This window comes from Panulirus ornatus, chromosome 13 (genome assembly GCF_036320965.1).
Source record: "Panulirus ornatus isolate Po-2019 chromosome 13, ASM3632096v1, whole genome shotgun sequence".
NCBI classification, from domain to species: domain Eukaryota; kingdom Metazoa; phylum Arthropoda; class Malacostraca; order Decapoda; family Palinuridae; genus Panulirus; species Panulirus ornatus.
Window position 1 is genome coordinate 10,276,652 of NC_092236.1, and position 27,640 is coordinate 10,304,291.

Genomic DNA, 27,640 nt, shown 5'->3' on the forward strand with positions numbered 1-27,640 from the left:
TGATATCCCATCTAGTAAATATGAGCTTGATGTAGCCCTTACCGTGGGGGAGGGAAGTGCGCCCGGGGGAGGGTAGTATGACATGACATCAATAGACTTTTAAGACTTGTACGTGGCAATCCATTTTTAAAGCTGTATAATATGAGTTGTGCAGTGGATCAAGCTACCGTCCTCATGGTTCAATAGTATCATTTTACATGGTCCAACAATACCATTTTACCAACACCTAAACACAGTCAACCAGATTAATATAGTCACGTCTAGAGCAGTTGCGTATGCACTGCACAACTCTAGGAGAGGTTGCTCAACAGACGACAAAGAATCAAAGAACACATCACCTAACATTAATGGTGTCACCTACTAAAGTGCACACAACTGTATCTGAACTCTCCTAACAGTTCACTGGGACAGATGCACCACATTTCTTGAGAGGTAGTGCATTTGATATTGCTTAGCAAATTATATTGTATGAGCTAGTTGAATTTATGGGTGATCGTCTGTTGCATTGTATACTCATTTGTGGCTCCTCCCCAACAGAAAGTATGCTGTATCATTTTAAGGCTACAAAAGTGGAATTGTATCCATTTCTTGCATCCAACAGATAGATTTATATTGTGAAAGGTGTAAGCTTATGAAACAACCTTGTAACAAATTGTCACAATTATCCTCCCACTGAGGTCTGACAGTGACCCTTTGTGGCCTCCGTAATCCCTCTGCGCTCTGCTCACAGGATGAGCATGGGCTGCACAATAATCACCCGCTGATAAAAAGTAAAAAAAAAAAAAAAAAAAAAAAAAAATCCCGGAGTCTGCCTTCCCTCGCTCCTCATAATGCATTCTTCACTTAGCTCCCAGCAGATTTTCTGTCAAGTACTTTTGTGATTAATTCACCTTGCTTATGTGGACACCTGTATTCGAACTAATATAGGTCGGTGGTGAACATAATGCATGAATTTCAGCTTTAAGATAACAAAGTAGAGAATAAATGAAGGTGTTGCTCGGTCTGCTAAGTGACAAAAGCAACGGCTACGTCGTAGTGGTGAGCAAGAACTTATTAAATAATACATCCAACTCAAAAGACACACGCTGGAGGACAGACAGCTCTCGCAAGGCCAACATGTGGCCCGAGGAGTTTGTTTACGCTGCAGCAGCCAGTCAGTGATGTTCAGATGGATTTTCAATAATGGTGGAAATCTTCACTCCCAAACCACACTTTATGTTAATTTTAGCAGGTATATTTAAGTATCATCATATGTAAACTATCATTCTAACGAAATAGGGAGGTGAATGGTTGTTGTTTTTAACATATATTGTGAGAATGTTGCGCCCAACACGGTGTGATGGGTGGATGTCAGTGGAGGGTGAGCACACGACCCGCGCGCCTCTGCTGCTTGGTTGCCAGGCCCCTGAGCACCTCCAGAACGCTTACTGCTCCCTCTGGCTCTGTAGCTACCCGTCTAATGCTGACCAGAAAGCCGTGCCCGTCTGTCTGGGTGTGCGAGTGATGTAACGCTCGGGGTTTAGGTTAAGCTGCTATCGTTTCTGCTGCTGTTGCTGGTTGTTATTACTGTTGCTGCTGCCGTCACCGCCGGTGATATAATTAACGTTGTCATCACCATCAGTGTTGCTGCTTATGATGCCGCTGTCGTTCATACGTTATACTGTTGCTGATGATATCGTTTATGCTGCAGCTGATGATGATGATGATGATGATGCCGTCAGCAATTCTATTGCTGCTGGCCTTACAAACTTTGTAGAGAAGAATCAAGTAGCAAACAGGATATGGAAAAACTGGGAACTCCCTCACCTCATGCAAGCTGGGGTCAGGCTTGATACTGGCGCTGACACAGGAGGAACTCCCCGCCGTCACCCCTACTACCTCCCGATTGCTCACCCTGCCACTGGCCCTGCCCCGCCCCGCCCCGCTCCCAGACCTCTCGGGCCGCCCCACCTTGCTCTCGGATCCCCCCCCCCCCACACACACACACACACACACACACACACACACAACACCGCTTCAGAGTCGCATTACCCGGAACATTGTTTGTAAAATATGAAATATATGTAAATTAACTCAAGCACTTGAAAATCTGCTTTATACAGAAGTCATAGTAATTGATCGAGAGACACTGCAAAGAACAAAATGAATCATAGAGTTGCTCATGATATCGAAAGGAGGTCTCCAACAGGGGTCAACAGGAAGCCTTATCCAGGGGTCAACAGGCTTAATTCATGGGTCAGCAGGAGAACTCTACAGAGGTCAGTGCGAGGCCTCGTCTAGACCTCAACTGAATGGTTTATATATGGATCACCAATTCTCCTTCTTCCTTCAGGGGTCAATTGGAGGCCTCCTCCAGTGGTTTGTAGGAGGCACTCCGGCTTGTTCCCTTCGGCTGTAGTGACAGATGCCCTGAACTACCACACGCTACGAGAATTTGAAAATAACTACAGAAAGAAAAGGAAAACAAATTACTGTACATATAACTTTGTTACTGGCGACCCTTAGCCTCCACAGCTGAGGACTGACTAGTCACTTGCGCTGTTTCCGGCGGAGGGCAGTCCCGGCATACCCCCTGCACAGCCTGGTTATCTAAATATGATTTGTAGTTATTAGTCCAGTTAAGACTTAGAATTCCACAGCCTGGCGGTCCATGACGTTTCTGTCATTTACAACTGATAAGATGAACAGCTTTGGGTTCCAAACCTTTACACCATTTTTTTTTTACTGTATCAGTCAATCCTGCTTGGAATTATATCCTTGTCTATCCATGAAAGCATGACAGAACTTTAACCTTCCTGTTTGAAAATAAAAGTGGACTCAACCTACGCATGGCAACTCGTTGCAGGGAGAAAGGACAATGTCATGAACTTAAGTGTGCAAGATACAATATCGAATTAACCAAAAATATTTCAGACAAAAAAATTTGAAAGTCCTACAAGAAGGATAGAAAGACTGTTCATTTTAATGTCAGGAGATATGTGCAACATGATGGAACAAGAGAAACGGTTAAAAGAAATCTTGATAAGTGGTTGAAGTCAGTCCCAAATGAACCCAATTCTTTGTTGAGATTAACGGCAGAAACAAACTGTAATTCGTCAAATGAGATGTGTGGTAAGGTTTTACTCTCTCCGTGGCCATCTCACCTTCTCTCACCATCGCCACGCACTTCTCCCCTAGTCACCACACTCTCCCTCAGTGTCACAACTTCCCTTCTGCCTGGCTACCACTCCCTCCCATCGTGGCAATCACACATTTCCCTTGCCATCATCACAGCCTCCATCTTTCCTCATCACCACCACTCCCTCCTATGATCAGGGCACCATGAACAGCGGATGGTATTGCTCATTGGTTTAATTAACCATCCATCCATTTTCTCTATCCATACCACCAAACCGAAGACAGCCTTTCTTCTCAACATTAGAATATTTTCCCGATAATGTTTCACCCCATCAACCAGCAGTTCCCATCCTGCCAAGGAGTGGAGGGATAGAAAGGTCCCATAGACCTTTCCGTGGTTTTCTCTATGGAAAGATCTGTGGGGCCTGCTTATGGGTAAGTGGCTGTGGTTCGGTGCATTTAACATATGTCAGCTGCAAGATGGATGTGAGCGAATGAGACCTTGTCTTCGTCTGTTCCTGGCGTTACCTTGGTAAAGCGGAACGATGAACACTTACGAAAAAAAATAGCATTCAAAAGAGCCTAGATGAAATTATGTATCAACAGATTAAGTGCCTGTAATGCTGGAGAAATGGGTATAGCGCGTTAAGACAAACATTGTCCAGAAACAAGGATAAAACTCGTGTCACGTGACTGAACAGAGTCAAGTATCTCAAGTGCCAGTGCCTCCCCCCTCCCCCAAACAGCACTACCACCACCACCACCACACCGGCACCGCAGGCCGAATGTGACCAACAACACGTAAGCAACAAAACTACTAAGGTCATAGAGAATGAATTGATAGACTTCTGCCACATGAATTGTATTCAATGTACACCTTAAGGGTATTACCCGCCTTAGCGGGTTAGTAGACCTGGCACTACTATCAAGTAGGGTGTGTAACCCAGAGATGAAGGCTTTGATTATATTAGAAACCCAAACGCCAAATATACTCCGGATAGAAAACTTCAGCCTGCTACCCCTAAGATTGATATGGATACAAAACATCGTAACACAGGACTTCCCACACCAGATCAGCCGACTTTCTTAACGTTGGATCTGATTTTCACTCGTATTCTAGGTTTATTATGTAATATGACTATCTCAGCAACTTTGCTGGTTTATGACTTCATGGGACTACACACAAGTGTGAATTAAGTGAGTCAACACAGCATCACATGCTCCATCATGGTGGCGAATTCATCAGTTTAGATTTCATGATAAGATACGTAAGTGGGAATGAGCCATGAACTATCTGCAATACAGTGAGAATCTTCAGAGTGTCGAGACACCAGGAAACTAACTAGAGAGACTGACTATACAAGCATTCTAGATATGTACCGGACACTTTACAGTAAAACAGAATTGCGAAAGGTCCAGACGCACGCGGGTGGTGTTTTCTTTGTAGGAGACAAACAATAGGCCATAGATGAAATATTAACAAGGTGTACTAGACCAGCCAGGTTGTGACGGTTATTTTGGCTTGCTGGGCAATGCCTCCAACAGCTGGGCTGACCACTGACCCAACTTACCAGCACAGAATTCAGCCTAAGCTGTGAGGCTAGAAAAACTGACGAGAACGGAAGTTAATACTTGCATACCTTAAATAGTTTCTCTCTCTCTCTCTCTCTCTCTCTCTGTAGAGGGAAGACAAACCTTTCAAAAGAAGTGGCAGAACTTAACCATTCACGAGGTTATCATATACAAGTAAAAGGAGTAAATACGAATGTGTGGTAGAAGAGAATTTACTCCTATGCAGCGTTCACCTACCATTAATTGACCTACAAGCATTAGTCACACACACACAGGGTATGGCAAGACAGGCGTAAAACTGAATAATTCTGACAGTGTTCAAGAAGCCAAAAATTACCCCAAAGAAGCTAAAGGATTCCTGTTTTAAATGGGATTTTTCCTCAACCTTGTTGCACGTAGTGGAGTCTGCCACACCTCTACACAGTATTACGCCCACGCATTTTACTTCGTTCTGGGCTCGTGGAAGTCTTTCCTTGTAAATGTATGCAAAATGTAATTAGCACAGGCACTATAAACCCTTTAGAGAGAGCATGTAAAACTACTAAATCATAACTAATATTACGTATTGATATGTTTTGGAGTTCTGAGATGACAATTACGCAATAGATGACAACACAACTTCAGGGCAAGATGACTATGTTTTATCTGCATGGTCACAATAGCAGAATGATACGAGGCGGTAGAAACAAAACGCCGATGCCTCCACCGTCTTTGATCAGTGTTACTCTGTGAGTAACTAGTGGAAGAGGAAGAAGATAAATATACAACTTCTCAAGAAACAGATTACATTTATCATCGAGGTGATTTGTGGTGACTCCACAGCAAAAAGACTTTATTCCCCTGGGGGCTGTACTTAAGTCTTTGTAGTTTACCGGTCTCTCAACTTACATAAATGCACTAATAAGCCACATCTTGTTATTATCATTTGTAGATGATACTAGAAAGAGCATGGAGTTCTCGTCTGAATATGTTGAAAGGCACAGCTAGTGATTAATATCGTCTCAATGCGACACCAAAAATGTTTAGTGGGGGTAGATTTTGACCACTGTAAGGAACTATAAACATATTCAGACGCAAACTTGACATAATTCTCAACAACTTTCTTTCCTAGTACACACCATCGAGGCTCTCGTCCATTGAAAAGAGACGGTCCCATTCCCGGGGAAAGGGTTTGCAGATGACACTCCCAAACAGCTACAGATGAATGTCACTTACACCTTTGTGACTGTGGGTACAAGTAGTGCCACTAGGATATCGTAACATGGAAAGATTTTCGATATGGTGGCTGCGCTACCCCTTCGTGACACCATTCAGTGTCATACCGAGTATTTATAGTTTCATTTTTGACAACGTAACAACTTAGTACTGAGTGCTGTAATGAGTCGGCTCAAAGCAGATCATAAAATCCTCACAGGTGTGCCAGAAGCATATGTGCTGTGTATGCTGATGAAGGGCATGACGAGTGGGAATTCTCAGGTGGTGGAGTGCATGGGTGGGTATTATGTGATGGTGGAGTGCATGGCACATAGGGAGGCTGGCTGTACAGTGAATGATGAGTGGGAAGTGTGTGGAGGTGCATTGCATAACGAATGGGAAATGTATGTTGTTGGAGTGCCTGACATGAGGGAAGTGCAATGCATGAGGAGTGGGAAGTGTGTGGAAGTTAAGTGCATGAGGAGTGGGAAGTGTGTGGTGGTGCAGTGCATGACGAATGGGAAGTGTGTGGTGGTGCATTGCATGACGAGTGAGAGTGTGTTGTGGTGCAGTGCATGAGGAGTGGGCGTTCAGCTGGAAGAGGTACGGACCATGGCGGGGCTGACCTCACAAAACGAGTGTAACAAGTTTGTTAAGGGCAGCACCGCGGCGTGAAGTGGTAGGGGCGGGTGGTTAGTGAGGCAGGTGAACGAGGATTACCGCACCTGACAGTAACTGCTGTGTGGAGTGGCAGCAACCGTGAGTGGTTCACACCCTACCCACTGGAAGCTTTAGTAGCTTCTGGCGGTTGCCTCTATGTGAAACATGTTCCGGTTAGACAATTCGAATTCTACCCTGTAAAGACAGACTTGAAGATCTCCATGTATTTAACATGATATACATGAAGAAAAAAAGTGCTTATAGAATACCTTCAGTTTTTTGTCAATTTCTCGGTTTTCATATCTAACTTCAAAAGCTATACAACAACGGCAAGTTATGAGGTTAAAGCTTACATGTAAAAGTGTTTAGCTTATTCACATTCTGCCTCAGTTATGTGATGCTGGAAGCTCATCTGCCTGAAAGCCTGGAGCTTGACCTTCCTTCACCTTGTAGACCAGTGGGTGGCTGCTGGGCGAGGCGACGTCTGGAGGGGTAACTCCCTGTAGCCACCATTCCAGTCACTCTCACTTGTTAGTTGACGTCATACTTAGTGCAGCATGTCAGGAAGAACATGGACGTAACCACCACCATAATGTAATACTGAAGCTTGTACAACCGTGAATTGACAACTCGGGCAACAAGAGGACGGACAGAACTTGTTGGGCTTACAGGAGTTGCCACTGTCGAATATATTGCCTCTCAAAAACAACATCATGTGTACACGTTACAGGGGATACACCCCCGTGCTAGTCGGGCTGAGTGCATTAGGTGTAGGACGGTCGGGTGGGAGGGCGAGGGAGGGAGTGTGCGGAGGGAGGGAGGGAGGGAGTCCCGCGCCTAGCAACTGCCCTAAGTGACCTGTCCGGTGTAATCCCCCGCGCACACGGGTTTTTCTCATGATTCACTGACGCGCAGGTGTTGTTGATTGTGGGTTCTAGTTAGGGTGGGGGTGGTGTAGTCGTCAGCACTTGTCTCAGCCTGTATGGTTCCGTGAAGGAGGAGCTAGTTGAGCGCATGCGTGATGAGTTATCAAGACACGTTCTAGCACGTATGGTGCTGTATATCAGTGGTGAGTCCTGATAAGGGGTTGGCAGTTTCACTATGATCGCGTGAACTGATTGCGAGTTCTACTGAGAGTTCACCGTGCACAATAACGTTTGCAGCACTGCTCGTGTCCTCCGCTGGCATTAGCGGGATTAAATCCTCACTCACTCCACCCACGGGCTCCGCCTCACGCTGTTGTGCTTGTGCTTCATGGATGTTTTGTGGTTATGCCCTCCTTTAAAAGACCTTCAAATTTAGTGTTACATGATAGCTTCAGTTAGTTGCGTAGCCTCTGACCAATTTCATTACACAGGTTTTATTTGTGGGTTTATGTTAAAGTTCTATCTCATTGAATGTATTGGTACGTATGGCCCAAGATCGCGTCCGGAACTCGTGTGGTAGCTTTTTTTTTTTTTTTTAAATTTCCATGGAGATTTCCGGAGCGTTCTGCAGCCTTAATGTTTTCGAGAAAAAAAGGTCCATTCCAGCTTCACTGAGGGCGGGTAGTGGGTTGGGCTGAGGTGGGTTTCTCATGGTGATGAGCAGGTCGTCTTATCATTGTCTTGGTGATTTTGACCAATCATTAGTCCGTCTATTTGTTGCAGATATGTTAATCATCAATTATAAATGATTTAGTGAATGAATATTTGTTGGGTTTATGTGGATGTAGCTAGACACGCTGAATGTTGTACGGTGAACAAGTTGGTACGATTCATCTGGTGAGGACATTCCGTCTTGTGCCCTTAGTAGTAGTTTAAGTTTTATAGACAAAATACAAGTTATTTCCAGTTGACTCTATACGGACTGCTCCAGAAGTACGGCAAGACATTTACACTTCGGTAAGTGGACAAGATTAAACCAAAACCAAATTTGTAGTTACGTTAATATTTGTCGATATGTCAAGAGCCCGCGTGGGTTCGAGTCCTGGGCGCGGCAGTCGGCCCACACCCAACCCGTGTTTGTCCTCCCCTCAGGGTGGATCGATGAGTGGGTCTGACTTAGGCAGGGGTATAATTATGTGTAATTTCCTTTTTTATTGTACAGAAAGGGACTTTTACATTCGTGTGTGATTGCTATCTGCGTTTTACGGGAGAGTTTTACACTCATTTTGCCCCATGTGTGTGTGTGTGAAGAGTAAAGATAAACCTGGCTTTTGCTAGTTTTTTTTGTGTGTGTGTGTGTGTACAAGATTAAAGGTGGGTACATAGCGAAATTCCTGGTGGCCCCGTTCTCTCCATAAACTTTTTTAAGACCATACCTAAAAGAGCCAAAATCACGAGATCAGCAAGCTCATAAACAGTGCAAAATGCATCTTGCATATTAAGAAACTATGGCGAATTGAGGACGAGAGTTTTTGGTATTTCAAAATAGGACTTGAATGGGATTAAAAAAAAAAAAATAAAAGCAGGCCCTGGCCCCTTGGTGGAACCTGGGGCAGCAACTCCCTTCACAGCTCTCATCGGACCTGATCATGGATTTCGAATTTTGTGTGAAAATATGCAGAATCCAGCTTAACACCATGCCCACCAAGCCAATTATTGTGCTTTCCAGAAGTGTGGTCAATAAGGTCATGTAACATGAATGCCCATATATCTTTTTACTTTTATATATGTGTTTATGATAATATTTCTAATTACATATGGTATTCACACATTATGAGGTGGGACATTTACACTAATGGGGCCCTGTCCCTTGAACTTGACTTATTATCATACGCTTTGTAAAACTTGTGTATGCTATCAACTTTTAAAATTTTATTGGTTAGTTTACTCCATTCATCCACAATAGAAATAGTGTACAGTACCTCACATCTTTCCAGGCTTCTTAATTTTTTGTTTTATCCTCTTGTTACTCTGCCTTTGCTTATTACAAAAACTGTTTTCTGTTAACATCTTCAAAACAGTGAATAAACGTAAAAGGCTGTGATCAAGCCACCACTTATCAGTTTGTATTCTACCTTTGGGCAAAGTTATAACTTCACTTTTACTCAGGTCTTTCAATTCTGGTACTATCTTTGTTGCCCTCTTTTGGTCCTCCTCAATTTTTTTTCCTTTAAATGCAGTGACCAAATTGAGAGTTTTTTTTACATTGTGAATAATATGATACACATGTCTTGTCCTTGAACTTAAATTTCTAATATTTGTCAAACGAGTATGTTTCCTTTACAATCATCCTGAAGCACAAGTCCGGTGAAGAGTTTGGCAAAGTGTTGTCTCCAAAGTCCCTCTCACAGACAGGTTACTGCATTTATTTCTTGCCAAATAATATTCATACTGAGGCCTTCTTTCACTTTATCCAGTTTCCATTACTCTTGCATTCTAGGTTGAATTTCATTATCCTTATACATTAGCATCAAACCAATGTTGGAGTCTATATTTCCCTTTTTAGATTGAATCAGTCCCTATCTTTACTTTTTTCATGACCTTAACATCATCTGCAAACATATTCAGGTATAAATTAAATCCTAGCAAGTCATTTACATAGATCAAGAAGAGCATTGGTGTGTAATGAAACCTGAGTTATGCCAATGGTGACCCAACCCACTTCAAGAAGACTTCTCTGATGTTCATCCTTTATTCCCTTCTACTAAGGTAATTTTCTATCCATTGAAGGAGTCTATTCCCTACCATTAAAGTAATTTTCTATCCAATAAAGGTGTCATCTTATTCCAGCTTGAAGATCTAGCTTTTTCACTTAACTTCTTTAGCATGTGTAATTATTTCTATGGTAGGGGATAGAGTTTTATATTCTTGTTGCCTTGCCTTTTCATCTTGCATATAAGTACCATGTGATTACTCTTTGTGTGTTATGGGGAGAGAGTTTTACATTCATGTTGTCCCATCTCTTATGAGGCCTGGCCAGTTTGTTTGAGTCTGGGCCCCTGCTGGCTCTCTGTGCCCCTGCTTATGATATACCTTTCAGAGCACTAGTATTCTCCTGACTGTATTAAAGTAATGTACTACACCCTGTTATTCTAGAGATATTTTTGACAAGAAAGTGTGCACAGCTCATTTATAGCATGCACAAAATCAGTGATAATCTACAATTGTTGGTAACATTAAAGGCACTAAAGGCCAAAAAGTGCACTTGAGTTCAGTTATGGAGGCTATTTTGCTGTGGCCACCCCTTTGAAAGAGTTCCCAGAGGAAATAGGGATCAGAGATATAGGCAGATGATTAGATAGATTTTCTAAGCTTGTGGGAATGTTGGTACAGTAACATATCTTCCAGGCATTTCAAGTCAGCAGCATATCATGACAAGAGCTTTGTTAAATCTTTGCAGTAGGCTTGTTGTCAATATACTGTATCTGGATTCCTGGCAGATAAAAGTGCTGTTGTTTCAAGTATTTTCCAAGGACCAGTATATCAATTTCCAAGTGTATACTCATCTGTTCTTCTGCTCAGCAAAATGTGCCATCAAACCCCTATGAGACTGCAGCCCAACTCACTGGTTACATGTTAACGAGTGAACATTATTGAATCATACCATTTTGAATATCAAGTAGAAATATAGCGTTAGTATTTTCAAATTGGTTTATTAGTATACATTGTTGATGAAATCCTTTTCTGCTGTATCTGGGGCTTGGTTTTTTAGGGAAGACGTACTTAAATGGCAATATTTGTGTTAGTGTACATGGCATCTTATTTATGTATCAAATGAAAGATCTTAAATTGAAGAACACCTTGATATGAAATTTCAAACAATATATGACATGGTTATGAAACCACAAACCACATAAATAGAATTTTCATATCCAAAACCAATTTCCTTTGAATCAGGTTTTTTTTTTTTTTTTTTTTTTTTTTGCTTTGTCGCTGTCTCCCGCGTCTGCAAAGTAGCGCAAGGAAACAGACGAAAGAAATGGCCCAACCCACCCCCATACACATGTATATACATACGTCCACACACGCAAATATACATACCTACACAGCTTTCCATGGTTTACCCCAGACGCTTCACATGCCCTGATTCAATCCACTGACAGCACGTCAACCCCGGTATACCACATCGCTCCAATTCACTCTATTCCTTGCCCTCCTTTCACCCTCCTGCATGTTCAGGCCCCGATCACACAAAATCTTTTTCACTCCATCTTTCCACCTCCAATTTGGTCTCCCTCTTCTCCTCGTTCCCTCCACCTCCGACACATATATCCTCTTGGTCAATCTTTCCTCACTCATTCTCTCCATGTGCCCAAACCATTTCAAAACACCCTCTTCTGCTCTCTCAACCACGCTCTTTTTATTTCCACACATCTCTCTTACCCTTATGTTACTTACTCGATCAAACCACCTCACACCACACATTGTCCTCAAACATCTCATTTCTAGCACATCCATCCTCCTGCGCACCACTCTATCCATAGCCCACGCCTCGCAACCATACAACATTGTTGGAACCACTATTCCTTCAAACATACCCATTTTTGCTTTCCGAGATAATGTTCTCGACTTCCACACATTCTTCAAGGCTCCCAGAATTTTCGCCCCCTCCCCCACCCTATGATCCACTTCCGCTTCCATGGTTCCATCCGCTGCCAGATCCACTCCCAGATATCTAAAACACTTCACTTCCTCCAGTTTTTCTTCATTCAAACTCACCTCCCAATTGACTTGACCCTCAATCCTACTGTACCTAATAACCTTGCTCTTATTCACATTTACTCTTAACTTTCTTCTTTCACACACTTTACCAAACTCAGTCACCAGCTTCTGCAGTTTCTCACATGAATCAGCCACCAGCGCTGTATCATAGGAAATATATAAGATAATGAACTTTACATCCATATTTATCAATTCTACTGATAGAATTCCTTCTATACTTGATTGCTATTTCCTGCATTGGCACCAGGAAACAGACGAGGAAGATGCATCCACTGACATACAAATGAATAAGGGAATGAATAAGGGCAGGCAGTATGAATTATGTACATGTTTATATATGTATATGTCTGTTTGTGTATATATATGTATACGTTGAGATGCATAAGTATGTATATGTGCGTGTTTGGACGTGTATGTATATATACATGTGTATGTGGGTGGGTTGGGCCACTCTTTCGTCTGTTTCCTTGCACTACCTCGCTAACGTGGGAGACAGCGACAAAGTATAATAAAGAAAAGATAAACATATATATAAATAGGCACCTACATGTACACACACACACAGACACATATATGTATGTATATGATATTTGTTTTATTATACTTGATCGGCATTTCCTGGAATAGCAAGGCAGCGCCAGGAAACATGAAGAAAAGCCACATCTTCTCACACTTATTCTCTAGCTGTCATGTGTAATGCACAGAAACCACAGCTCCCTATCTACACCCAGGTCATACAGACCTTCTCATGGTTTACCCCAGCCGTTTCACATGACCTGGTTCTGTCCACTGATGGCACATCAACCCTAAAATACCACATCATTGCAATTCACTCTATTCATTACATCCATTCTTCCATCTCCAATTTGGCCTCCCAGTTCTCCCTGTTCCCTCTTCTGACATAAATTCCTTTTTGTCAACCTTTTGTCACTCATTCTCTCCATATGGCCAAACCATTTCAACGCACCCTCTTCTGCTCTCTCAACAACACTTTTTTATTCCCACACATCTCTCTTATCCCTTCATTACTTACTTGATCAAACCACCTTACACCACACATTCTCCTCAAACATTTCATTTCCAATACATCCAACCTCCTCCGTACATCTCTTACTATAGCCCCCGCCTTACAGTCATATGATATTGTTGGAAATACTATTGCTTCAAACCATTTTCCATAATATTTTTTAAAATTGGGCCAGATTATATGAAGATTAGCCTGAGACTGATCATTTACTGTAAGAGCCTTAAAGTTTTTTTTTATTATTCCTTTGTACTTTAAGAATTTTTCATAGACTTTACTCTATGAAATTTTGGTTGTTAAGAAAATGTCACCACTTGCTTCAAACAATAAGAAAGGTCCAAGAAACCACTGTTGTTCCAGGGATGCAATGAAACTCAAAATATCCAGAACAACCCCAGGTCTAGTTTAGAGGAGTGCTAGCATTATTCAGTGTTTTGCTTTATGTTGTCCACACTAGTATAAGTACTGACAGCATGTTATGTTATACTCTTATCCCACTGAAGTGCTAGCGGTGTGTAGTTCTTGGACAGGTTCACATTACCCTTATTTTGTAGGTGGCTGCCATTGAAAGCCAAGTAAGCAAGACAACCACAACTCCTGTGGTCGTCTCAACTACCCAGCAGACACAGCATGTCCACCTGGGCCAGTCTCAGCAAGGGTCCCTACATCTACATCAGCCTCAGCAACAGGGACAGCAGAAACAACAACAAGGTGCTGGAAGTACTGGGCAGGGGGAACAAAGACAAGGCCACCTGAGTCAGGCTCAGGAAAGACAGCCACACCAGACACTTACCAAGCAGCTGGAGCACCAGGTATGTACCCTACTAGAGGAATGTCTGCTGATCATCTTTCAGCACCAAGAGACCTTCAGCAGCATAGCACACAATAATCGCAGTGTTAGCCATCAAAAGCAGCCCATGGAATATTTGTCACAAACTGAAAAAATCCTAATGATACATGTACATATATTTTTTTTAATATTCAAAATACCATAGGTCATCTCTTCTATTGCAGAGACTGGAGGAGCCAGGTGGAGAGAAAGCTGAGAAGAGTGAGGATGAAGGGAATGAGGAAGAAGAAAATGGGTGGTGGGCAGAGCGGGTGGTAGGAGCACTGGGCGGCCTGGGTGACTACAGTGACACCTGGTATCGTAGCCATGCTCACCTCCTTCATGGTGATGGTCCCCTACCCCACACCTGGCGTCTATATGTTGCTGCACTGGTATGCTTCATATGCACATTAACACACACACCTACAAACAAACAAAAAATGATAGCAAAAGAATTGGGTTATACCAAGTTAAAAATTTATATGGATTGTAGCACAGAGGAAGTACTGTGTAGAAATATAGACAAAAAATACTGATTTGTTAGTGCTGAATATGCTTCCAACTGCTTAAAAAGAAGAGCATCTTCTTTAGGGAATAAGAGGTAATAAGGAAGGAGAGAAAATATAGGAGGGGGCATTAAATTTTGGGTTGGAAGAGTGGGTGAAACCTAATACTTTGTGGTGCTTTTGGCATGTTGAAAGAATGCAAGATGAGGGGATTACAAGAACAGAGTATGATAGCACAATTAATGGGGTTTATGTGAGAGGAAGACCACTTGCAATATGGGGAAATAGAGTGGAAGAGTACCGGAGGGAAAGAAATGGGAAATGTAACAGTGTATGCGAGGGAAGTATGTAAGGACAGAGTGGAAGAGTACTGGAGGGAAAGAAATGGGAAATGGAACAGTGTATTCGAGGGAGGCATGTAAGGACAGGAATAAGTGAAGACTCTTTTGCCATGGCCACCCCCTTGATGGGAGTTGGATTTCCTGGATAAAATGATTATCAGAAGTATAGGTAAATAGACAGTGAATCTAGTTTATAGAAATAGGTTGAGTTGGAGTGACAAATGGCCATCAGTCATCAGGTTAGCAGCTTGAGCTACTTTCTTTCCTTCAACAGATTATCCTTGCTGAAAATAGCAGTTGCTTCTTTGATAAGCTGGAAAACCTAACATTCATTTTCACTGTACTATATGGTGTTCTTTAGGTCATGGGAGGTTAGCCAATGTCCACTGTTCATTCACCAGCATTTAAGTGGTTCAAAACATTTAGTTTCAATGCAAGTGTTAGGCCTTTTCATGATTTCTTAAGAGGTGTATTCTTGTCACATTTTGAGCATTTTTGACTCATAATTTGGGATTTAACCAGAAATAAAAACTTTTTATATTGCAAATTCGACTTTAGTTAATTTTCTTATAGAAGAACTTTGCAACCAAATGCAATTTTATCCCTGATTTATAGATGATATTAAAGCATAACATTGTTAACTGGGACAGCATTGTATAGGATCATTTTTAAATATTTGATTATTATGAACACATTAACTCTTATATAGTGATATAAAATGGTTTAGGACATTATTAACTGAATTCTGAGAACTGTAGATATCTAAAGTGTGGAAAACCAAGAGTTTCCTGTCTGATGAAGGCATTTGAAATAATATTGACTCATGAGCATTTTTGTGATTGTTGTCTTAAGGTAAAGACTTGTTCATAGACACGAAGACAAATATCAACATGAAGATTCTATGATGTGGTATATAAAGCAACTCGAATAATGGTCTTCTGTAGGCTGTGTGTCGCCATGAAGTTGGTTGGTTGATGCAGGCATTGCTCACAGACTTTCGTAATGCTGGAGGGGACATTCGCTGGATCACAGGATTACATCATGCTCCACCTAAACTGTGTGCTCTTGCTCCTATCAATAACCTTTTAGCACATCGTCCATGGCTTCTTTTACCTCAGCATATTCAGGTCAGTATTACTTGTGTGGTAGAGGGTGGATAGGCAACAAATGGCTGAACCCTTAAAGGCAAAGTATAGGGTTACTAGATAATAGAGTTTCGATCACTGTACATAAATTCTTGTCTCCCCCTTGAATTTATATCTTAAGCTATATGTTTAGTTAAATGTTTCATATAGATTTTCCTCATAAAATTGTCACATTATCTTTGCACAATTTCATATTCATCCTTTGCACACAGGGACAAACTTATTTCCTGCTTCTTAGTTAACCTTACTTTTTCATATGCTTTGAAAATTAACATATATAAGCTTGATATTATTTTTATTTCTATTTTCTGCAGATCCTATGAGGTAGTGTGCCCAAAGATCATTTAAGAAGAGACAGTAGGAATAGCTTGAGCACACAAAAGAAAACACTTTAACCATGATAATGTATTACCTTTAGATAATATCATTATCTCTTCCATGCTATTAATTGCATATCCTAGGTTGGTGGTCTTCATAAAACTGAAGGAAAATCTATCAAGCTCATCATGCTTTACTGTTTTTTCTCATATCTCTTGATTATGTTTAGTTTCACATTTAGATTAATTGGCCTGCCCTGCTTTTTGGTGAGAGAGGAAATAGCAGGTCTCCTGCTACTCAGTATGATGGTTAGTCAGCAAGGATTGTACAGACTCAAAATAAAGGTCAGAACATTTGTAACTCGGAACACCTACTATAGGTAACGTATGTAAGAGAAGAAAAAATTGAAACATGCTCAAGGATGAATACATATGCAGCAGAGTGAACATGAGTCTTGATTTATTATAGATGGTGCTGGATGCATAAACACATGCACAGCAAAGAAAAAACTAAGTCATAGAGCATTTTAGGTAGCACTGGCTGCTTAAGCAGGGCAGCACACAACTGAAAATAGTTCTCCCAGTAAATTTGAATGGGTAGCTGCTTGCTTAAGTAGGTCTTTTCCTGAATAGGTAGTAGCTTGCATGAGTAGATTTATGCCTCATATGCTGGATTTAATGTTATGAATTCACACATCTGATTAAGGAGATACTGGTAACTCAGACACATATATTATTCAGTACTTGATGAATATTTCTAGGTACCTGATGAATATTTTATTTCGAGTCAGATTCAGTATTTATGGACATTACCATCTCTAGTATGATAAGCTGAAAGAGAGCAATTGTGTACAATGTATTCTTTGTTCATGATATTGGAAAAGATAGTAATGAAGTCCATGCTACTGTCGGCAGCCAAATTCCATACATCCCAAATTTTTCCAAGAAATGATAATAAATAACATGAACAAGTGCAATAATAATCTACATTCTTCCCTCAAGGCTGGTAGTGTTCAGGGAGAAGCAAAGACTGCTCTGAATGAGAAGGAAATAGCTTCAGTTTCACCCTAAGATCAGAAATGGGGCTTATATGAGGTGCAAACTACTCACTTCATGATTATGATACTGGTTATCTTTAGCTTTTAAGTTATGCTGAGGTTTTCCTTGGATCTGTTAGCACAAGCAACAGTAATAACACTCTTATCTACCATGATTTAGTACATATAGAAAGGCCTTTGCCCTATAAAAACACTGCAGTTTCTTTAGAAACAATTAATGAGATTTTTTTGTATTGAATGCATTCTCATTATTTATGTAAGTATAAGTATAGGCATTCTTTCATGTGTGGTATCATTCTACATGCACATTAAGTCATTATACACACTTTCTGTCTTTCCAGGTATGATTTTCTGCATCACATACATATCATTTACAAATTCTTTTACTTGAATTTTTTTTTCATATATGTGTTATACACATTTTTGTATCACCTACATGGGCACAACTTTATTCACAGAAATAAGAATAAAAAGATAACCTTATTTCCATGAAAATTATGAACACTTAACACAAAAGCAATTTGTATCTTATTGCGAAAATTACTGTAATAGTGGAGATATCCTGCCAAAATTATGTATGTGCTTTTTAAGTAGTGATCTGTGGGTGATTTAGATGTGATATTTTTACCAGCTGCCATCATAGGTTGCTGGTTACAGCAATAGGTGAACAGTGCTGTGGCATTACCAGATTCTACCTGTTTTTGGTTACACCACAAGTGAAAAGTCCACTTCATCAAGGGTGTATCATCAGAATACAATCATGTTGAAGAACTACTTACTACAAAGGAGTCCATTCTTTCTCTACTAAACATTGTAGGGCAGCCACGAAGCTGCAAGAGCACTTGGAGAAGGGACTTTGGGATTACATGGTATTAAAAGTGGTGAAATCAAATGTCACCTTGTAATTTATATGTGAGCAAGACCCATTTAGTTACATAGATACACAGACCACAGAGACCCAAGGTCCAAGCCAACACCTTAGGTACAAAGCAGCTGTAATTGATTCTTCATTTGAGGTACAGAGTAGTGTAAGGGTGTAAATAGTGCTTTGGAGCTATAACAACACATATGAACCATGAGGTTATATGTAAGAGGGTAGCATAGAAGGCCAACTGCAACCCTGACACTTGCTACACATGATAAAGAGTTGGTGGCAGGCTTTTTAAAATGTGGTAAGATGGAAAGTAAGTAGGCATTTAAATGTATGAGCACATAACTAGACATTGATCAAGTGAGCATCTATTCAGCTCAGAAATTTTGGAGGTCACGAAATTGTAGTTGGAGATTTTGACTAGCTGTCCTTTTAGCGATTTTCCACTGTCATTGATCTTAGCGAATTTAATAGAACTATTCTTTATCAGTGCTCACTTTCATTCTGAAACTTACAAGATTGATCATGTTTCCCCACTTACCTCTCTTCCTTTGTGGGCCAGTAACCTCTTTTTCTGTAATTCATCTTCTTTTTAGGTACTCTCTTTGTCACCATTTAGGACCTTTTCCTTCAAATCTACATTTCATATCTGTTTAAGTGGGGTGACTTGAAGTGCATACGCTAATTTGGTTCCAACAGGAGGCATACATGGGATAGAATGATTTGTATTATCATTGTATATGGGTTATGATGTGGTTTCGATGGGCTGAACCAGGTTATGAGAAGTGTTTAGAATAAACCTTGGAATCATCTGTGGGACTTGGCTGCAGATGGTAAGCTCTGATTTCAGAACATTCTACAAAAAACAAAAGAGTGGATGTTGGCAGACAAGGCAATAAAGTGGGAAATGCAGTTAGGCTTGAAAAATAATTAACATGAATATAATTTGCCTTATAGATAAAGTTAGTAATCTGGCAAAACACAAGATACTGTGTAAACCCCCAAATCCTTTTCTTTCATAAATTCATGAAGATTATTCCAAATGAAACTTTATTGATAACCAGGCCTCCTTTCACTGTTTCCCATCCTCAGTGATGTGGATCTGGTTGGGTTAACTACTTTACCCATCTTTTATTTCTGGAACTCATCATAGATTCTTTGCAGGTTGTTGCAATCTTAGTCATTCGCTTCTTCTCTCACCTAATTAAGAAAGGCACCACTGACTTGGATCTCTTTTCCCTTCTTTTTTGGTAATTTTCTCTGAGTAAAGGAGTATTATTTTTATCATTTCCTGAAAAAAAGAAGTATCTCTGTAATCACTTCTTGAAAACACAGTATTTACCATTAATTTGTGCGAGACAGTGTCAAAAGCTTTGTGGCCTTCCAATACACAGTCCACCCATTCATCTCTCTCCCTCTCTTTTTATCCAGACCAATGCATAATCAATCAGAGAAGTCAAGAGGTTTTGTTATGCATGAGGTCTTTTCTCTGACCCAATACTTCATATCATGTAGGTAGTTTCTCCTTTTTAAGTAAGTATCACTGTTTTTGGCATTTAACAGACCAGGCTGCAGAAATACTGGTCTCATCATTCTTTTCCATTTTCACAGCATTAATTGCTTTTCTATTAATTTCTTTAAAATTTCAAGTAGTTAGTTAACTGCTCATGCAAACTTCTTGAATACAAATGTCAACTTTTCCATGACTTCTCAATCCCACATTACTTTTGTTTTGGCTAAACATATTATACTCATTAATAGACTTTGAAATATAGTCCTCAGGTCTTTACTTGTATTCTCTCTGCTTTATTAACCTTTCTTTCAGCTTCCTTTTCTAATTATTTGTTCTTTAACTGATGGTCTACTCCAGGTAAATAGGTAGACCTTTGGAGTTATTACATGCCTTGGTTACATTTTTCAAAGAAAATTCTCCCTTCTTCCATTCTTATCTTACTGTTCTCATTTCTTGCTCTTTTGCACCCTTTGAATACTGCTTGGTAGTTGTGCTGCTTATATCTTATTCATATTGTACCCCAGTTATCTGTTGCTTCTTGACATATCTTATTGAGCCATACTTCATGATTTCTGACCCTCCCTCTCCACTTCCTTCAAATGGTTCCCATGTAATGTTCCCTTTATGAAAGATTTCATAAAACGTCTGTTACAATGCTATACTTTCAGTGTTAAATTCCACATCCCAGTTTAAGTTCTCAAAAATGTTACTTAGCTCTCTATAGTTACCATAGTTATGTCTCCTTGTTAAGTTTGGTTTTCTTAACCCATTTTTTTAACAATCCTCATTACCAAATATGAACACCTTTTTCTTGTGGGATATTATTTCACTGTCATGCTTTGGTTATTACCATGATAAACATTCCCATCTGTGGATTCCTCCTATATAAGTGAATAACTTCTAGAATCTCAAAAGGTTACAGTGGAGAGGTCTTTCCTAGGTATAGAGTTACAAGGTTTGGAAATTTCAATGAAAATGAAGAAATGTATTAATCAGTACATAAAAGTTTGGTCGTTACATCTTTGAAAGTATAACATACTTTTAATAATGATTACAGGAACTAACAAAGGGTAAAGAAAGCTGGTCACTAGGTGAACTTTGCCAAGCTCTGTGCATCATGACACACTTCCATGCGCTTGCCACCTTCCTGCATGGATGTGGACTCTCCAGCCCACCCAGACCCTCCAAGAAAGATGAAGGTAAATTTTGCTAAACACTGTATACACTTTTACCTAGAGATGGAAGGAGACAGGGCAGAATATAAATAGACATTCCTTATGAGAATAGGTTTTTATCTGTTCAAATGGTGTAACATTTTGATGGAACTCAAATTTTTGTTTTATCTCCCTCTCTCTTTCAGGGCAGGCACTTAAAAGAGAAGTAGGAAGTAGTGGTAAGCCTGCAACAGGATGTTTACAGGGCAGACAAGTTTGTCCAGAAACATCCCATAGTCTAAATGACAGTGGAAACTGCAAAATAAGTACCAGGTGAGGTCTGATTTATGAATTCCAAAGATTTGAACTCATGAAGTTGCTTTTAATTTTTTTATGTATCATATAAATATCTGTTTTGTAATCAACCAAGTAGCTTTTTAAATGTAAAAGAATTTTCTTGTCATTTTCGAATGTTGATTGATAACATTATCAGTATACTAATGATTCTGATGAGATTCAATCAAACTCATTTGAATCATGGTATTAGGTGTGACTGTGTTAGCAATAGTGTGTAACTCTTTTCTTAATATGAAAATCTTATAATTGGGTTAACTGAAATTATGATTAGCAATATAATTTAGTTTGCATTGCAGATCTGAGACTAAAACATCGAACATAGTAGATGGTGTTAGACATGGAATACAAACATATGCTCACCTTACAATAAATCCAACTTTCACCTACGAAGATTTTAATGGCAATGATGAATCCCGCATCCCATCATTTTCTGTCCATGTAAGTATGTTGGAATGTAATATGAATGATTGATTTCATTATTTTTGAAAAAGAAATTGGATAAATAATTTTTTTTAAACTTTTCATTGCAGCAGTCCTAATATCCTATCCTCTGTGTGTGGGAAATTTTCAAATATTTTTAAAAAACCTTAAGTTTGTTAACTGCAATAATAAGAAAATGACTTTCCAAATAAAGTGATATACAAATCATCCAAATGAAAGTTATTTGAGTGTGCTGTTCCACCACCAAGCATATAAGGTTTGCCAGGTGTACAATGAGACACACGTGGTGAGATGTGTTGAATTTTTGGATTTTTTTTGTCCCAAACAAATATAATTACCAAAGATTTTCATTACCAGTATCCATCATTTTCTAAAAGCTTCGCATCTTAACAGATTATTACATGGTGCACGGGTGCAAATCTTGAGCAGGCACCTTGATATGTTTGCATAGACTGAACTTTTTGTCGAAAAAAAATTTACACCATAACAACTGATGACAGTGTCTGGGATGCTACCATAAGCATTGATGACCAATAGAGCTATGCATGCATTCTGCCAATCCTGATGTACTTCATCATGGTATATACATACTGAATACCCTTACACACCAATCAACAACACAGGCACCCCCTTTTTTAATAACTTCCACTGTGTTGTTGACTGGTTGGTAAGGTTATTTAATGTATGTATGACTCACGGTGAGGTGCCTGAGGATTGGTGGATAGTGCCATTGTACAAAGGCAAATTACAGAGGTATAAGTTTGTTGAGTATTCCTGGGAAATTATATGGGAGGGTATTGATTGAGAAGGTGAAGGCATGTACAGAGCTTCAGATTGGGGAAGAGCAGTGTGGTTTCAAATGTGGTAGAGGATGTGTGAATCAGGTGTTTGCTTTGAAGAATGTATGTGAGAAATACTTAGAAAAGCAAATGGATTTGCATGTAGCATTTATGGATCTGGAGAAGGCTTATGATAGAGTTGATAGAGATGCTCTGTGGAAGGTATTAAGAATACATGGTGTGGGAGGCAAGTTGTTAGAAGCAGAGAAAAGTTTTTATTGAGGATGTAAGGCATGTGCACGAGTAGGAAGAGAGGAATGTTGGTTTGCAGCAGGGTTTCGTGATGGCTCCATGGTTATTTAATTTGTATATGGATGGTGTTGTTAGGGAGGTGGATGCAAGAGTTTTGGAAAGAGGGGCAAGTATTCAGTCTGTTGTGGATGAGATAGCTTGGGAAGTGAGTCAGTTGTTGTTTGCTGATGATACAGCGCTGGTGGGTGATTTGGGTGAGAACCTGCAGAAGCTGGTGACTGAGTTTGGTTAAGTGTGTGAAAGAAGAAAGCTGGGAGTAAATGTGAATATGAGCAAGGTTATTAGGTACAGTAGGGTTGAGGGACAAGTCAACTGGGAGGTAAGTTTGAATGGAGAAAAACTGGAGGAAGTGAAATGTTTTAGATATCTGGGAGTGGATTTGGCAGCGGATGGAACCATGGAAACGGAAGTGAGTCGTAGGGTGGGGGAGGGGGCAAAAGTTCTGGGAGCATTGAAAAATGTGTGGAAGTCGAGAACATTATCTTGGAAAGCAAAAATGGGTATGTGTGAAGGAATAGTGATTCCAACAATGTTATATTATTGCAAGGCTTGGGCTGTACATAGAGTTGTGCGGAGGAGGGTGGATGTGCTGGAAATGAGATGTTTGAGGACAATATGTGGTGTGAGGTGGTTTGATCGAGTAAGTAATGAAAGGGTAAGAGAGATGTGTGGTAATAAAAAGAGTGTGGTTGAGAGAGCAGAAGAGGGTGTTTTGAAATGGTTTGGTCACATGGAGAGAATGAGTGAGGAAAGATTGACAAAGAGGATATATGTGTCAGAGGTGGAGGGAATGAGGAGAAGTGGGAGACCAAATTGGAGGTGGAAAGATAGAGTGAAAAAGATTTTGAGTGATCGGGGCCTGAACATGCAGGAGGGTGAAAGGCATGCAAGGAATAGAGTGAATTTGAACGATGTGGTATACCGGGGTCGACGTGCTGTCAATGGATTGAACCAGGGCATGTGAAGTGTCTGGTGTAAACCATGGAAAGTTTTGTGGGGCCTGAATATGGAAAGGGAGCTGTGGTTTCGGTGCATTATACATGACAGCTAGAGACTGAGTGTGAACAAATGTGGCCTTTGTTGTCCTTTCCTAGTACTACCCTTCGCTTATGCGGGGTGAGGGGTTTGTCATTTCATGTGTGGCAGGGTGGCAACAGGAATGAATGAGGGCAGACTATGAATTATGTACACGTGTATATATATGTATATGTCTGTATGTGTATATATGTGTATAGGTTGAGATGTATAGGTATGTATATGTACGTGGGTGGACGTGTATGTATATACATGTGTATGTGGGTTTGTTTGCCCATTTTTTCGTCTGTTTCCTTGTGCTACCTTGCTGATGCGGGAGACAGCGAAAATGTATAATAAAGAAAAAAATACTAATAATATATATATATACAAAGAGAGAAAGAGTGAGAGCATTATTGAGGCAGCCATGATAAGGGCATTCAGTTGCCCATTCTGTTTCAGCTCACATAAAGAAAAAAGTATATTTTCATACTGAGCTTCATATACTTGAATCTCTTCACAAGTATAAAATCTCTGCATTTCTTCAACCTCCTCTGTTTATGTGTTTCAGCAGTGTTACATTCACCAATTGCTTTGAAACACACAATTCTCATTTACTGAAGTAGAATTTCCATCTTTTTTCTCCACTGATCACCATCATGTGTATGTGGGTGGGTTGGCCCATTCTTTCGTCTGTTTCCTTGTGCTACCTCGCTGACACGGGAGACAGCGAAAAAGTATAATAAAGAAAAAAATACTAATAATATATATATATGTACAAAGAGAGAAAGAGTGAGAGCATTATTGAGGCAGCCATGATAAGGGCATTCAGTTGCCCATTCTGTTTCAGCTCACGTAAAGAAAAAAGTATATTTTCATACTGAGCTTCATATACTTGAATCTCTTCACAAGTATAAAATCTCTGCATTTCTTCAACCTCCTCTGTTTATGTGTTTCAGCAGTGTTATGTTCACCGCTTGCTTTGAAACACACAATTCTCATTTACTGAAGTAGAATTTCCATCTTTTTTCTCCACTAATCACCATCATGTTTTAACTCTTCTTGCAGGAGTACAACTGGCAGGACCATGGTTATGCAATGTGTTCAAGGCTCCTTGGAGAAGTTGGGGCTTTCCTGGATGAGCGCTTCACTTCAGCTCACTCACCAACTTATTCTATCCCTCAAAAACAGCTTTCAGAAAAAGGAAGTGTAGACCAAGAAGCTAACCAAGTGTCAGGTCCAGCTCAATGTGATAAAATGAATGCCAAGACTGTCCCACTCCCAACCAAAGCATTATGGAATTATGTTCAGGTAATGCATGAGAGTAATTTTTCCCTAAAAATAAGTGAAGCACAAACACTTTTATCACAGTCACAGAAAGGGCCTGGTTTAAAGATTGTACAATTAGAATCATTTGTAGTCTATTACCATTTTAGAAAACATATTGTCCTTGGGATCAGTTATGCAAAACTTAATATATATTAACTGACTTCTCTACACTGTTTTCTTGCATGAAGTGACTCCTATCATAAAGAAACGTAGACAGACTGGAAATATTATGGGAAATATAACTGCTAATTTTTCCCTGTACCTTAAAGTAAGTTTGGAATCATATCTTAATTGAATTCCTATTTAATTTTGCAACCATAAGTTCACTGAATGACTAAAACATAGAATCATACGTACCAGTAGATAGCTTTCTGAAAGCATTACAGAAAGTATCAAAATATTTAAAACTGCTCTGTTGGTACTTCAAGCAATAGAAATTACCAGATTATGCTACATTACCTACTTATACAGAAAGTATCATGACTTACTGTTTACGAATTTCTGGTGGTTTGTAGAGATGACAGAAAATCATGGATGAAAATGTATAATCATAAAGGTAAATCATGAAAACTCTTAATCCAGCATGAAAGTAAAACTTTCCATGTACTAATGCTGTTAGGTATTACAAAACTATAAGAATCAGGTGGTTTGATAATCTGTTGATGGAAGTTCTCTTCATTTGAGATATACCTGTACCAAATTATATATGAAACAAAAAGCAGTGAAACACATGTGTGAAAGTTACACAGACTTGCTAAATTTTGGCAAATTATTCCAGTGTAAATGCTGAATCTCATAATTTTCTTCCTTTATGCATATATTCTAATAATGATGTTGATACTGAATCTTTATCCTTCAGTGGCTGTTGGGTATTCACCATGATGACTGTGATTATGCTGACCTGAATAAACATTTGGATCCTCAAGTCAAGGCATTTGTTAAGGCAGCTTGTTGTTACCCTGAAACTCTTGCTGATGCTAGTTCAAGTCCTGCATCAACCAAAAATGTTTGTAATAGAGTGGTAAGTCATTTCAGCCTTTCTCCCATTAGGGGGAAAAATTTAGTATAAGGAAGTTATATTATGAAGAAATGAGAATTTGGAAATAGAGTGTTTTAGCAAGCTGGGGATGGACATGGCAGGAAGTAGGTCTATTGAGGCTGAAATGAGCCATGGTGAGGGTAAGGGGGCTAAGGTGCTGGGTCTGTTGAGGAGTGTGTTGAAAAAGAGGTCATTGACAGTGAGGGCAAAGACTGACATAATGTCACAGTGATCCTGATGTAAAGCATGGGCAGTGGGTGTGAAAGTAAAGAAGAGGGTGAAAATGTTGCTAATGAGATGTCAGAGGACAATATGTGGTGTAAGGAGGTTGGATCAAGCAAGAAATTATTGGTTAGGAGAGAGGGATGTTAATGAGAAGAGTATGGTTTAGAGAGCTGAAGGTGTGTTGGAACAGTTTGGACATATGGAGAGGTGACAAAGAGGGTTTATGTCAGAAGTGGAAGGGACAAAGAGAAAGGGGAACTCCAAATTGGATGGAAGGATGGAGTGGAAATGTTTTGAGGGCATGAGACCTGAATATGCTAGAGGGTCTAAGGTGTGCATGGAATGGAGTAGATTAGACCGATGTGGAACATAGAGGGGAACATGTTGTCAGTGGATGGAACTAGGGCTTATGAAGCATTCAAGAAAAACCAGAGAAAGTTCTGTGGAATCTGATTGTGGATAGGGGACTGTGGTTTTGGTGCATTAAAATGACAGCCAGAGTGAAAGTGAGTAAATGAGGCCTTTTTTTTGTCTATTCCTGGCACTGCTTCACTAATGCAGAAAATAGTGAACAAGCATGAATTAAAAAAATATGCAATCATAATTGATCTCTGTTTTCTGAGGGCCATCAAATAAGAGAAAAGAAAGGTATATGTATATACACTGTACATATATATTCTTTTTGTCTCGTGATTTCCTGTGTCAGTGAGGTAGCGTCAAGTACAGATGACAGAACCTTTAGAGGAAAAATCTTCACATAGCTCCTTGCTTTGTCCTTTATTTTGGAAAGTACTATAGGAATGGAGGATTTCCAGCCAACTACTCCTACCCCTTGTAGTCACCTTCTATGATATGCAGGGAATACATGGACAGTAATTTTTCTCCTACCATTTTGCCAAAAGGCAGGGCTAGCGCATATTGTTCATTGCTGGAAAATCTAGAGTTACGAAGAATGAGCTCTGAGTTAAGTGTTGTCAAGTGTTATGTAGGAGGGATTGTATGTTTGTGGCGAGAATGTCAGTAGTCCACGTATGGGTATGGCAGAAAGAAAAGACAGCTGCCTTGGTCAGAGGAGTACATCTTGACAACTTACCTTCCAATACCCAGGCATGTAGTATTGGTAATATATCCCCTTAGTTGTTGGCTGCTTACTAACTACTACCAATTCTACCATTTGTTTGATACAGAAGTTTCT

General features: G+C 39.9%; 1 protein-coding gene across 2 annotated transcripts in view; it reads left to right on the top strand.

Annotated features, from left to right (window-relative positions):
- Positions 1-27,640, top strand: part of LOC139752724 (sestrin-2-like) — a 63,084-nt gene that overhangs the window by 17,695 nt on the left and 17,749 nt on the right. The window contains exons 2-9 of one of the 2 annotated variants that reach the window (XM_071668565.1): positions 13,770-14,027; positions 14,230-14,436; positions 15,836-16,018; positions 20,853-20,994; positions 21,156-21,282; positions 21,591-21,744; positions 24,921-25,163; positions 26,041-26,202. In XM_071668565.1, the coding sequence (XP_071524666.1) occupies positions 13,770-14,027; positions 14,230-14,436; positions 15,836-16,018; positions 20,853-20,994; positions 21,156-21,282; positions 21,591-21,744; positions 24,921-25,163; positions 26,041-26,202 (1,476 nt within the window). The remainder of the gene's footprint in view (positions 1-13,769; positions 14,028-14,229; positions 14,437-15,835; positions 16,019-20,852; positions 20,995-21,155; positions 21,283-21,590; positions 21,745-24,920; positions 25,164-26,040; positions 26,203-27,640) is intronic. The other variant, XM_071668566.1, reaches the window with a different exon arrangement.